The sequence below is a fragment of the Phoca vitulina genome, unplaced genomic scaffold (genome assembly GCF_004348235.1).
Source record: "Phoca vitulina isolate PV1807 unplaced genomic scaffold, GSC_HSeal_1.0 scaffold105, whole genome shotgun sequence".
Classification (NCBI taxonomy): Eukaryota; Metazoa; Chordata; class Mammalia; order Carnivora; family Phocidae; genus Phoca; species Phoca vitulina.
In genome coordinates, this window is record NW_022589808.1 from 1585240 (window position 1) to 1598029 (window position 12790).

General features: G+C 49.7%; 1 protein-coding gene across 7 annotated transcripts in view; it reads right to left on the reverse strand.

The window, feature by feature from the left end:
• Positions 1–1611: 1611 nt before the first annotated feature.
• MTCL1 (microtubule crosslinking factor 1) overlaps positions 1612–12790 on the reverse strand; it is a 122541-nt gene continuing 111362 nt past the window's right edge. For 3 of the 7 annotated variants that reach the window (XM_032397862.1, XM_032397867.1, XM_032397864.1), the window contains 3 exons: positions 10585–12124; positions 7735–7791; positions 4952–5038 (listed from right to left, as the gene is read on the reverse strand). In XM_032397862.1, coding sequence (XP_032253753.1) covers positions 7753–7791; positions 10585–12124 — 1579 coding nt within the window. In that variant the 3' untranslated portion in view covers positions 4952–5038; positions 7735–7752. Of the gene's footprint in view, positions 5039–7734; positions 7792–7817; positions 9729–10584; positions 12125–12790 lie in introns of those variants that run through there. The other 4 variants (XM_032397861.1, XM_032397860.1, XM_032397865.1 and 1 more) reach the window with 3 other exon arrangements.

The following is a 12790-nucleotide window of genomic DNA, read 5'->3' on the forward strand; positions in this document are numbered from 1 at the left end:
AGGAGCTTGTCTTTTCTGTTCATGTCTGGTGTTCGCAACCCCTAGCAGAGGATCTTGCACACAATAAACCTTGATCCTTATAAGCCTGGGAAGTAGGTATTATTGTTGCTGTTTTTCAAATGAGTCTTCAAGAGATGGCCCAAGGTTGTACTACTTTAAGTGTTCAAACCATAATTCAAATCCAGATTTTTCCACTCGCGGTGCCACACTGATTCTAGTGACTCAGGGTGTATTAAAGACCCAGTGTCATCAGATCCATTCAAACACCCAGCTTGCTTATGACTCAGCCTGATTTCTTGCTATACTGGTTTCCAGTGCACACTGCATTCAAAGAAAGATGTGGAAAGGACTAAATGCAAACCAAAGACAAGCAAGGTGAGCAGAAGACGTACTGGGGGCCTTGTGAAAACAACTATGCCTAAAAGTCAAAGACACCAAAGTGCCTCAGTGCTGTAAGTTGATTGATAAGTGTCTTAATTATTCATGAATTGCCTCCTTTTTGGCAACTGGGGAATGCTGAAGGTTGCTTAAAATAGCCAAAGCACGTCCTTTTGGTTTACAAATAGACACGTTACCATCAACTGATGAATGAGTAAACAACATGTAAGTGCATCCATACAATGTAATAGCGTCTAACTATAAAAGGAACGAAGCACTGACGCATGCGTGCTACAGTATGGCTGAGCCTCGAAAACACTACGCTAGGGGCGCCTCTGTGGCTCTGTCGGTTAAGCATCTGCCTTCGGCTCAGGGTCATGATCTCAGGGTCCTGGGATCGAGCCCTGCATCGGGCTCCCTGCTCAGCGGGGAGCCTGCTTCTCCCTCTCCCTCTGCCTGCCTGCTGCTCCCCCTGCTTATGCTCTCTATCTCTGTCTCTGTGTCAAATAAAAAGAAAGAAAATCTTCAAAAAAAAAAAAAAGAAAAGAAAAGAAAACACTATGCTAAGTGAAAGAAGCCTGACAAAAAGGGCCACATATTGTGTGATTCCATTTATATGAAATATCCTGAATAGGCAAATCCACAGAGACTGAAAACAGAGTCATGGGTGCCAAGGGCTGGGGGGAATGACTGCCAAATGTCTATTTCCTTTCGGGGGGCTGAACAATGTTTTGGGTTTTGACAATGCTGATGGCTGCACAACATTGTGAATGCTCTAAAGGCCACTGAATTGTACACTTTAAAATGGTTAAAATGGTAAATTTTGTGTTATGTGTATTTTACAATTAAAAAAAAAATCAGTGAGTTAGACAATAGAAAATAATAGCTGTCCTTCTCAGCTACTTTTTGAACAAAATAAATATGCTCAATTCTGGCAAGTTTAATTTTAAAAGAGGCTGAGGGGCACCTGGGTGGCTAATTGGTTAAGGATCTGCCTTCAGCTCAGATCATGATCCCAAGGGCCTGGGATGGAGCCCGGTGTCGAGCTCCCTGCTCAGTGGGGAGCCTGCTTCTCCCTCTCCCCCTACCCCCGCTTGTGCTTTCTCTCTGTCTCTCAAATAAATAAAATCTTTAAAAAAAAAAAAAAAAAGAGACTGAAACACAAATGTACTAAATAAAAATTAAAATCAGGGAATGCACAGATATTAAAAAAAAAAAAAAAAGCCCAGGTCGAGTACAGTTTGAGGAGATCTGTCTCTGGGCGGCTGGTGCTGGTCCCAACCCAATGGGCAGGGCAGGCCCCGTGTGTGAGGGCTGCTAGCTGGGCTCCAGGAATCTGCCTCTGCCTCTTTCTTCAGGACATAAAAGCAAGTGGCATATTGAGGACAGCTCCTGAAGATATTAACAGACACTCCCTGCAGGCTGGCCCCTGATGCACCTGCTCCCCTTTCAGAGCCCAGCATTACCCACTTAGCTGCCCAAGGCATTCATTTGGACAGGAGTCTAGAACATGATTTCATCCGACTTACTGTCTTGCTTTTGCAGGAGTTGTAGTAGTTCCACAACAAATGGACTCAAGCATACATATCCCCAACTATTAGAAAATTGGACGGTCGGAGAAGTTCCAAACTGGCTTTCAAGGCACTGCACGGTGTGGCTTTGCTCACTCCAGGGTCTGCTTCCAGCCCCATGAGCCTGTCACTGCTCCCATCTGATGTACTACTGCCACCACCTCTGCTCCTACTGGTCTCCCAACCCAACAACCTCTCCTGCCTTCTCACTGAAACCAGACAGCACGTTCTCTCTGGGGCATACCGCCTTCGCTCCTGCCAGGCACCTTTGCCTCTATTCTGCCAGCCCCCTGGTTCTTCTCTGCTGGGCAAATCTGTCAACAGTTGGCTCAGGGAGCGACATGTGAGTTACAGGAGACCCATGAGATTTAGGACTCCTGGGGCTTTTGCTGGAGCCACTGGTAAGAGATCTTCTTTCTCCAGGAGTTGAGCAACAAATAGGAGCTGCTGGGGGCCACTGTAGCTGACTGTTGGGAGCAGAATCCTGATGGCGCTGTTGGAGGCTCTGGATTGTGACTGCACTTCTAGCACTTTTCCAGTTATGAGTGCCAACGATTTCCCTTCTTTCTGCTGGCTGGTTGCTTCCAACTGGAGAAACACTAATGCACCTTCTAGCATTTACCGTGGGCACAGGACAGGCACAAAAGTAAGGTTTGTTGACTTGTTAGTTTGTTTGCACCTATGTCTAGAGTAGTTAGGTGGAGTATTTTTTGCATTAAAAATCGTTATTCTGGTAAAATATACCATTTTAATCATTTTAAGTGTAGAGTTCAGGGGTATTAAGTACAGTCATATTGTTGAGCTACCATCACCACCATCCATTTCCAGAACTTCATCATCCCAAACAGAAACTGTACTCATTCAACACTAACCCCTTGTTCTTTCCTCTCCCCTTGTAACCTGGTAACCATTATCTTACTTTTTGTATCTATGAATTTAATTACTCTAGGTACTTCTTAGAAGTGGAACCATACAGTATTTGTTATTCTTGTGATTGAGCGGCTCCTTTCACTTAACATAGCATCCTCAAGACTGGTGCATGTGGTAGGCAGCACGTATGTGCCAGAATCTCCTGGCTTTCCAAGGCTGCACAGTATTCCATTGTGTGGAGAGACCACATCTCGTTTATTCGCTCACTGACTGACAGGTTGTTTCCACTGGTTGGCTTTGTGGATCATGCTGCTGTGAACATCAGTGTGCAGATAGCTGTTCAAGTCCCAGCTTTCAATTCTTCTGGGCTATGACCACAGCTGCTGGAGCACAGATGATTTGGTTTCCCTTCAGGACCCATCATGCTGTTCTCCACAGTGGCTGCCCCAGGAGTGCCCCAGGGTTCCAGTGTCTCCACGTCCTCACCGATAGCTGGCATTTTCCATTTTGGGGGAAAATATTTAAAGGCAGAACTGTGGTAACACTGGGAACAGAGCTTATTCTGTCAGCAAGTCTAGAGAAGGACATTTGGCCTGAAGTAGTTCTTATGCTCTTTGGCAGCATCACCTCTTTAAAAACCCCTACTCTGTCACCTACTGACAGGCCGGGTGACATCTCTCAGTCAGGGAGGGAAGCACCGGCCAGGTGATTGGCCACTCCCACTTTCCCAAGGAGGGGAGAGGGAGGGAGGCCGGGCAGCATTTGGACTTGTGGGTAGCAGTTCCCTCACACCTCCACGCCCGCCATGTTTTCAACCACAACGAAGTCACCTTTTCATCAACCCCAGGACGCTCTTACAGACAACAGGGAAGCTGTGGCACACCACGCACTCACGGTGTGTTAGTTAGGTGAGGTGTGTTAGTAGCAGGACCTCCCCTTTCCCTCATTCCCCTGGCTAGGAAAACTGTCGCTTGAGCCCTTAGGAGAGGATGCAGGGCACGTGAAACATGAGGTCCCGGCACAGGCCGCCATCTTGTAAAGGCTTTATTTCTACTTCATCATGGTCTCATACAGACTCCGAGGCACCATCCTTTGATTCAGTGTGGTACCCTCCTGACTTTTTGTAGTGCTTTTCCTTAAACAAGAAAATTTTGAGTAAACACTGTATATTGCCAGTTCATCGTTAACAATAATTTAAAAATGCCATTGCTGTTGTATCTCGATGCAAGAGGACAACGATAAAAGTACAGTATGAGGGATTCACAACGTATTACGGTGGGACAGATGACTCACACTTATGTGATGGTGAGACCACAGTAGCAATATGTACATGCACCCCAGCGCTTCGAACCCAAAGACGTGCAAGTCGAGTAGAGGATGTGGATTATACAGCGAATTTGGTAAGCCCAGCTGAGGACTCTGTACCTTTGCAAGAATGCAGATGTGTATCCCCTCCCGTAGAGAGGATTTCTGTCTTGTCGACTGGCTTCATGGCTCTTTCACTACAAAAAGTTCATTGAATCAGACAGTCTGAAGCATTTCAAAAAATTCTTAAAAAACAAAAACACTGACAAAATAAAATTAACTTAAAACAGTCTAATTCAACGTGGAAATAAACCAAACCAAAGTGTAACAGTGCAAATTTAACAGAGAGGCAGTCAGTATTGAGAGCAAGGGCGTTCAGAATCTCTTAAAATGTACATCTTTAAAACTTTTATTTTTTAAATTTATATCTTATCTAGCTTTTTTTGTTTAATATACTGTGTGTAAAAAAGATGGAGACAAAAATAGTTTTCTGAGCTATGAAAAAAATTAAGTTATTACAGGCACGTTTACGGTTTCGTTCTAGAAACATCTCAGGTTCACAGGTTGGACATTCAGCAGCTGTGTGTTTTTTAAAAAACATTCTTTGACCTTGGGAAAGCTAGATCTCCTCTTGTGGGCGGAGCTTGGTTGATGAGTACGGTGTGGTTATGCAAATTACAGGGAATTATTCCCCGATAATCCATGCAAACTTGCACTCGTCACAGGTGTGTCTTCTCCCCGGGTGGCTCCTCGTCGCCGAGCTCCTCCAACGAGGCTGGGTCTCCGGGTGACTGAGCCGGTGAGGCAGTAGGGGAATGGGAGGCCCAACGGGACGGAGGGCGACGGTTTGCTGGTCTCTCGGGCCTGGAGAAGCAGGGTTCTAGGGATGGAGCTAGTGCAGAACAAGGTAGTTCCTTCAAAGCCGAGAAAGAGAAAGACAGGGTTACTCAGACTGACAGTTCCTCCGGGAGCGGGGGAGTGAGTCTCCCCAAACACACTTCTCAACAGACTCGAGGTCAATGCAATGGATCGATCAGGAGCAACTTCAGAATGTTAATTTATATTTGCTCGGGGAGGATAATTTAAAATGTTAAGTGAAAAATTCAACTCGGATGATCAGTGGCACAGTAATGAGAAGATAGCAAATTATGATCAAAATATGGCAATGCTGTGAGATGAATATGTTTATGCATCATCTTCAGAACTGGGCTGGAGCCGATGGAAGGTGGGGAAAGCCACAGGCCACCTGGTCACATCCTGACCCAGCTGACCCCAACCTTTTGGCCCTCCTGAATGATCTACTAGCCACAGTGACCCAGCCCTGAGAGGCCAGCCTCCCTATGCTTTGGTCTTGTTGGAGGCCCATGAAGAGACCCATGATTTATCCAGCTGCATTAGCAACAAGACACCTTAAAACGAACTCCACTACTGCTTATTCCAAGTTGACTGGCAGTGGGTTAAACAAACTCCCACGACATGGAAAAAATGCTGCAGGCAGAAATTTTAACTTCGGTCTAGTTTTCTTAACGACTCTTCCTTGCTGCAGCATTTTAAAAAGTGGAATCAGAGTGCTTGTGCTTCTGTCACGGGCATCCTACACCTTCTGAGAACAGATCATGCACGACACACTCAACCGGGGGGCCAACCACCTATCATACTTCTTCTCAAGGGCCCGTGCTCCTTTTCTAGTGTTAATGAGTGTCGAGCTACTTAGTCTGCAGGATAGGAACCAAGGATGCCCACACCTGGAGCATGCTGGTGCCCGGGAGGTTGGTGGGGGGGGCGTGAGGAAACGGTGAGTTCCACGGGGCGGAACCCGGCCGCCCAAGGGACACTCAAACGAGAAAAAGCCGAGATGGTAAGCCACTGCAATGAAGAATGACAGAGAACACAGGCGTTCAGAGCCCGTCAGGAAGGGCGGCAGCGGACTGACAAAGATGTGACGAGCAAGCGCGCAGAGGCCAGGATGAGGACGGTTTAGTCTGCGGAGCAGGGAGTGACAGCAGAGACCAGACGGTGGGCTGTGTCGATGAGCAATGGGAGAAGGAGGGGGAAGAGGAAAGGCGAAAGGTGGAGCGCCGGCGTGGTGCTTCTGGAAGAGCGATGGAGTGAGGTGGTCCCTGCCTCCCCCTGGGCCCAGCGGAAAATGGCATGAACACTGGAAACTACTCCTAACCGTCCAGGCCTCTTTGTGACTACACGTCGTAGCAGAGGATGGGGAAGCCTTGATTAGCAAAGCACTCTGCTGATGGGAACCATGGCAACCAGGAAGACCTCGCCCACGAAGCCCGGCCTGAAATAGCTGAAATGCAAACTAGGCGGGGCAAGCTGTCCTGCCCTCAGCTCAGCCCCTCTGTGAGCATGCACCGCTGATGCGGGGCTTGGGAAATCTGCCACCGCTTTATCTTTTTCTGTCTCTGCTCCCGGTATTAAGATTTGTGTGTTGTGTCGTGTTTGTATTGTGTGTGTGTTGTGTAGTGTATAAGTGTGTTGTGTATGTGTGGCATCATGTTGTGTAGGAGTGTTGTGTTGTATGTGCTGTGTATGAGGATACGCTGTGTGTGCGTTGTGAGTCATCTTGTGCATGAGTGTTGTGTGCTGCATGTGCTGTCTATGAGTGTGTGGTGTGTGTTACACGTGTGGCAGGGTGTTGAACGTTGGGATGGCTGCTACCGTAGGTTTTTTTCCTACACCACTGCAGCCCTTTTCCACCTGGTGGATGCTGAACCAGAACGGGCTTTTGATTAGACAGTGTGGTGCCACCTCTTCCCCGTGTGAACCCCTATAGGAAGAACTGTGTGACCACGGGTTCAAGAATGAGCTTTTTCTTTAGTAACACACGAGCACAGACAAGCAAACGATCTTGTCCTTCCCTGAGAGGCTACTGCAATGGGCTATGTGGCCATTTTATCTTGGGAGCATCTTTTTCGTCTTTGAGAGCCAATCGCATTTTTGCATTTAGCACTCCGATTTAAGACCAGTGGGTGAGGTGGGTGGGCGACTAATTCTTGATCAAATGCTAAGTTGGTATTTTTTCAGCCTCGATTCAGGCTCAGACGGCAATTCTGAGGCTATTTTTTGGGAACAAGGGATGGCTCTGTTGTTGATTCATCCAACAAATATTTATTGAGTGCTTACTATGTCACCTATGGTGATCATTTGAAAGGACAAGATACATTTGGATTTATTCCTTCTGGTGCAGTTGTTGAAAAAGAGAGAAAAGCTTCATTGTGTTAAGGTCACACCTCATTACAGCATCTGGTGGTGTGCATGTGCCTCCAGAATACCAGTGAGCAGGTGCAGCCTGACTGGGAAAACACTGGGCTCACAGACCCCCACAGGCCAGGCCTCTGTGCCTGAGAAAGTCCCCTCTGGCCAATATCCCTTTACCCCTCTGAAAGCAGAGAGCAGAAATCTCTGGAATGTCTAGGCCTACCAATCGGTCCCTGAATTTTATGGACCCCAGGCCAGTGCAAGCAGGTGGCGGGCTCTATGGACAGGGCAGATCTACCCGGTATGATTCGGCCTCATTTCTGAATGTCAGATACCAACCCCGAATTACACAGAGGACCTTTCCAGACGGTGTGCAAAGAAGGAAGAAAGCACTTACGGCGTGAGGCAGGCAGGGCTAGAGTCCCCATGGGGCAGTTAGTAAGACAGTTTGGTTCTGGACAGAACAGACAGAGAAAGAAAAGAAAAGCAAGTAGGTTGGAAAGTATTTTTTTAAAAAGAACAGTAAAGGTTTAAAGTCAACAAGCCTGGTGGCAGGTCCAGGGACAGCTATCAGGAGAAACGTGAGGCCCACAGAAGCCGGCAGGTGCCCTCGCACGTACACAGGCCTCTCTCCGCCTGGGTCCAGGTAGTCTGGAGCACAGAAGGACCCTCAGGACAGAACAGCAACAGACCTCTCCCTTCTGCTTTCTGTTCTTCCCTGATTTGCCCTTTAGCATTTCACATTTCAGAAACCCTTTGGCATGCATGGAGATGGAAGTCACATGACTGTTGTATTTGAAACAGAGGATTAAATGGTCTGTTTTAGTCACAGTGATCACGTGGCCATTGCTCACGCTGAAAATTTCCCCTTGTATTGTCCACTAGACCTGGGAGGGAAGAATAGCACTGCATTTCCAGATTATTCTTTTCCTTCACCCCACAACTCCCCTCTTAGCTTCTCTGCAGGGTAGAGCTGGTGCTACAGCTTCAAGAGAAAAAGAGGATAAATACAGCCGTGGGGCGGGAGCGAGAAAAGACGAAGGAGATTTACTGCTGTGCCCCCCGCCAGGGAGGTCCCTGTCCAGGCATCCGGTGGAGCGTTCAGGGAAGGGCCCACAGCCGGGCGCTCAGGGCAGGTTGGATAATCCGCATTAGTTCTGGTGATTTTGGAATGAAAACCCAGAACTACTTACTACATAATTTATGGAGTGATGGAAAGGGATTTCCAATGGGCCTAATATAGGAAGTCAGTTTAGACAAGGAAGAACTCCACTGGAATCTAGAGCAAGCAAAATTCCAACAGAAAAGGAAAAAAGAGCCCACAACATTTACTCTCTGCCAGTGAGGGCTCCACACAGGTTCTGAATCCCCCCAACTTGGCCAATCATCTCTTTGGTAGCAAACACACCCAGTGAGAAGAAAATCTAAACAGACACTTTATAGAGGACCCAAGTGGCAGGGGGACAGGCACAGTTCTGTCCTGATAAAACCGTTTTCATGCTTTGGAGCTGTGATTTAGCCATTAAGCGGTTGTCTTTCTTCTATCATAGATTGCCTGGAGCAGTCGTTGTAACTCAAAGCCCTTTTTGGTTCCTAAACATTAATTTCTCTTTAGTTTCTAACATTAATGGACACTGCAGACACAGCCAGTTAATGCTTTGGGACAGAGCCCTCATTTCCCCGGATTCCTCCAGAGCCTGAAGAAGGTGGGGCATTCACACAAATAAGCCCTCTGCAGTAGTGAGTCACCTACCTCAGGCCCCTGGAAGGATAGGGGTAACAGAAGCCCGCAGAAGACACCATTTGTCACCCGAGAACTCTCAACCTTGGTATTTGTTCTTCTCAGAGCATGTAAACAACTGTATCACAAAGACTCCTATGTTCGGAACGTGGCCAATATACTATCAATATTAGGTTGAATGAAATGGCAATTGCCATTTCTGTAGGTCACTGGCAATCTCACGTGGTTTAAACTCTATATTTTGAGCTACCACTTGGTGGGTTAGCCTGGAAGCCACTGACCAGCCCCCCATCCCCCCACCAGGGAAATGTGGAAACACACCTGCCTCGTCTCCGCACCTGTGAAGCCAGGGCTGCCCGGGCCACGGCGGACAGCAGGGCTGCAGCCCAGGGAGTGTGTGTCTCTCCTCTCCGACCCTTGCCATCTGCAGGAGCCGCCTGGAGAATGGTTAGGGGTGTCTGGATTCCATGGGTGTGGAGTCTGTCCATCTGGGCTAGTGGTGAGTCGGCCTCACCCTCCAGTCTGCACGCGGGATCCCGGGCCGAACAGTGTCTGACGGAGGCGGGGACTGTGCGCGGTCTCACCGCATCAGGCCCGCAGCCCCACGCCTTCGGTCCCAGCTTTACCGTCAGGCTTTGTTTCGCTCATTCCTGAAGTGGAAACGCGATTGTTTTTAAAGTGGTGTGGTATGGACATACTGCGTGTGGAAACGTGTGAGAACAAAATTCATCGCTGACCGATCGGTGAATAATGCTAAGGGGGATGTAATAATAATCGCATAGTAATAATAGGTGCTGGGATGTGTGGTCCTATATAGTGTGATGATGAGAGATGGAAGGGGGATAATAGTAATGATCACATCGTATGAAGGCAGGATTTTGATCTTATCCATCTGTCTCACCTGGTTTTATGGCCAGGGAGATTCATGGTCGCAGGGGGCATGGGATCTGTGAGACAGAGGACTGCTATTCTGTACTGAAGCCAGCATTGGAATCCAGACCTTCTCATACATTCCTGATGAAGGATGTTCTAGTATCCACACTATCACACCCTCTCCGGCACACCTCTCGTGTTGCCCTGGATAAAGATCTGGAGCACGCAGGAGGCCTGATGGGACTCTCACGCACTTCACACATACACTTTTCTAGGACACAAATTCACACAGAAAGAGGGCAAATTATAACCCCAAGTGAAAGGCCCAGATAGACAGACGAGCATCAATCACCTACACCAGACCAGAGAACCTGAATCAAACCTCGAGCTACATCTTCAAGAAGAGATCACTGAGGACAATAATATGAACTTTTCTTTAGGAGTAGCTCAGGGCTTGTGTTTCTGCCTGTCCCATTCTCCCATAAACCCTGTATCTTCCCAGCTCACAAGAACCTATTATGGATAAGGATTCTTGAAATCAGATGACCTAGCAAAACCCCAGGTTTACACGTTTTCCTGGCATTTAAACAGAAGAGCTGGTGGGGTGAGGGTTGGAATACTCAGCCTTATTACCTCGATGGACCCTGGTTCAGCTTTGACTGTTTCTCCCATGTGGCTGTCACTGTTAAGACTTGGAGGCCCGTGGGGGGCCTGCCTCCTCTCCTCCTTTAAGGCATGCTCCAACAGCTTCTTGTTGAGGATCCGGGCTACATTCTCAGTGAGCGTGTAACCAGGGGGAGCAGATAAGTCCTGCCTCAAGGGCGTGCCCTCTCCCCCTTCCTCCCTCCACGTCTCTGAGCCAGCCCCGATGGGGCTGGGGGACCGTCCCCGGGAACTGGGGCTGGTTTCCTGGCCTGGGCCCAGATCCGGCCGAGGTTCTGCTGAGCGAGACCGACTCCCGGCCCGTGTTCCCTTCTGGAAGGGGTCCTGTACCACGGGGCTGTGGTCGATGATGTTGAAGAGGCTGGAGAGGCCATCGTTGATGGCGGTGTGCACAGGGCTCTCTCGTGTGGTGGTGGAGCGGGCCCAGGCCGACTCGCTGCACCCCTTTGGAGCCAGCCCCAGGGAGGTCCTGCTATTTGGCTGCTCGGCTTTGGGGAGGGGCTTCCTCTGCAGCTTGGGAGACCCGTACTTGGGGGAGCAGCATGTGCGTTCAAACTTGGCCTGCACCTTCTCGATGGCGGGGGCCACCTGCCTGCTCCTAAGGCCGCGGGAAGGAGATGACGCGGGCGTGGCACCACCCCCTGCCTTTGGCGTGAGACACTTGTGGGGGCTGCTGGTGATGGCGCTGCCACGCAGGGCTTCGGTCTGCAGGCCAATGTTGATGGTCTGAACGGTCTGTGTCCCCGTTGTCCGGGACCCATTGGTCTGGCAGGCCATGTCCTTGAGTGGAGGCTTGGGGGGACTAGAGCATATGGCGTTCCTGACGGAGAAGGCCGCCTCCTTCATGTCATCACTCATGTTCTTGGCCATCTGCAGGCTGTGTAGTGGGGAGACGAACCCCAGGGGAGTGCAGAGGGCACTTTCGAGGGGGCGCAGCCCTCCCTCCACATAGTCTCGGGAGTGTCTGGAGGGGGCACAAGGCCACCTGCTAAGCACATGTTCTGAGGGACCCCCCTTTGTGTCGTCAGCGCCCACCCTGGCTCTGCTTGTGGGAAACTGGCACTCGGGCTCTGACCGGCCCTTGCCCTCACCCCCTGCCGCCATGATGCTGTCCAGCCTGCGGACAGCGGGCGGGCTGTGCAGCACCCGCAGCCCGGCCTGCTCGGTGCACACGTGGCTCCGTAGGGGCTGCTTCTGGCAGTGCTCTGGGCTGGTCACGGTGTCCGTGGTCATGGTGACACTCGTGGTGAGGTACCAGGAAGAGTCAGGGAAAGGCTCAGCACTGGCCTCATTCCCTGCCCGCCCTCCCTCGGTCCTGTCTGCCCAGGGCTCTGGGGGCCTCTCGTCCCAGCTCTTGCTGTTGAACTCCTCGATGTACTTCAGGTCGTCCGGAGACAGGGGCGGGGTGACGTCCTCCTTGTTGCTGGCAGCCGGCAGGCCCTTCTCCGGCAGGAAGGGAGAGACGTCCATCAGACGCTGGAACTCAGACATGGAGGACACAGACACAGCCCTGGGAAAAGCGGGAGAGAAGACGATGTCAGCTGCCTGCCAGCCAGGAAGCGTGCTCACCTGCCACCCCTGACCTGGGGCAGGCACGCGTGTCCTGCCCACACGAGAGGTGACTTCCAAACCCACCAGTAGAGAACTTCTTAACCTAGTGGTTCCCAAATGTCACTGCACACTGGAATCACCTGGGGCTTAAAAAATGAAACGAAATGAAATGAAATGAAATAAAATAATAAAATAAAATAAAATGTAAAATAAAATATAAACCCACTTTGGAATGCTTTCATTTTGGCCTGTGGATGCTCCATAGCAAGGACACCTGGCTGATGAGTGCCTCCGATTCCTAACCTACTAGGGGTTTCCTGAGTCCCAGGCACTGCAGTAGGCGCTCGCGTTACTGACAGAACACAGCCCCGGCCTGATCCCAAGCCAGTGAATGGTATACGCGGAGGGGGCTGGATACCACCACATCACAGCTATCACCTGACGACCGTTCTCCCGCCAGCCTCATCCTCTATTTCCAGTGAAGTACAGTTGACCCTTGAATGACAACAGGAGTTAGGGGGTCCAATCCCCGTGCAGTCGAAAACCCACGTACAATTTTTGACTCCCCCAAAACTTAACTACTAATAACTTACTGTTGAACGGAAGCCCTATCAATAAGATAGTC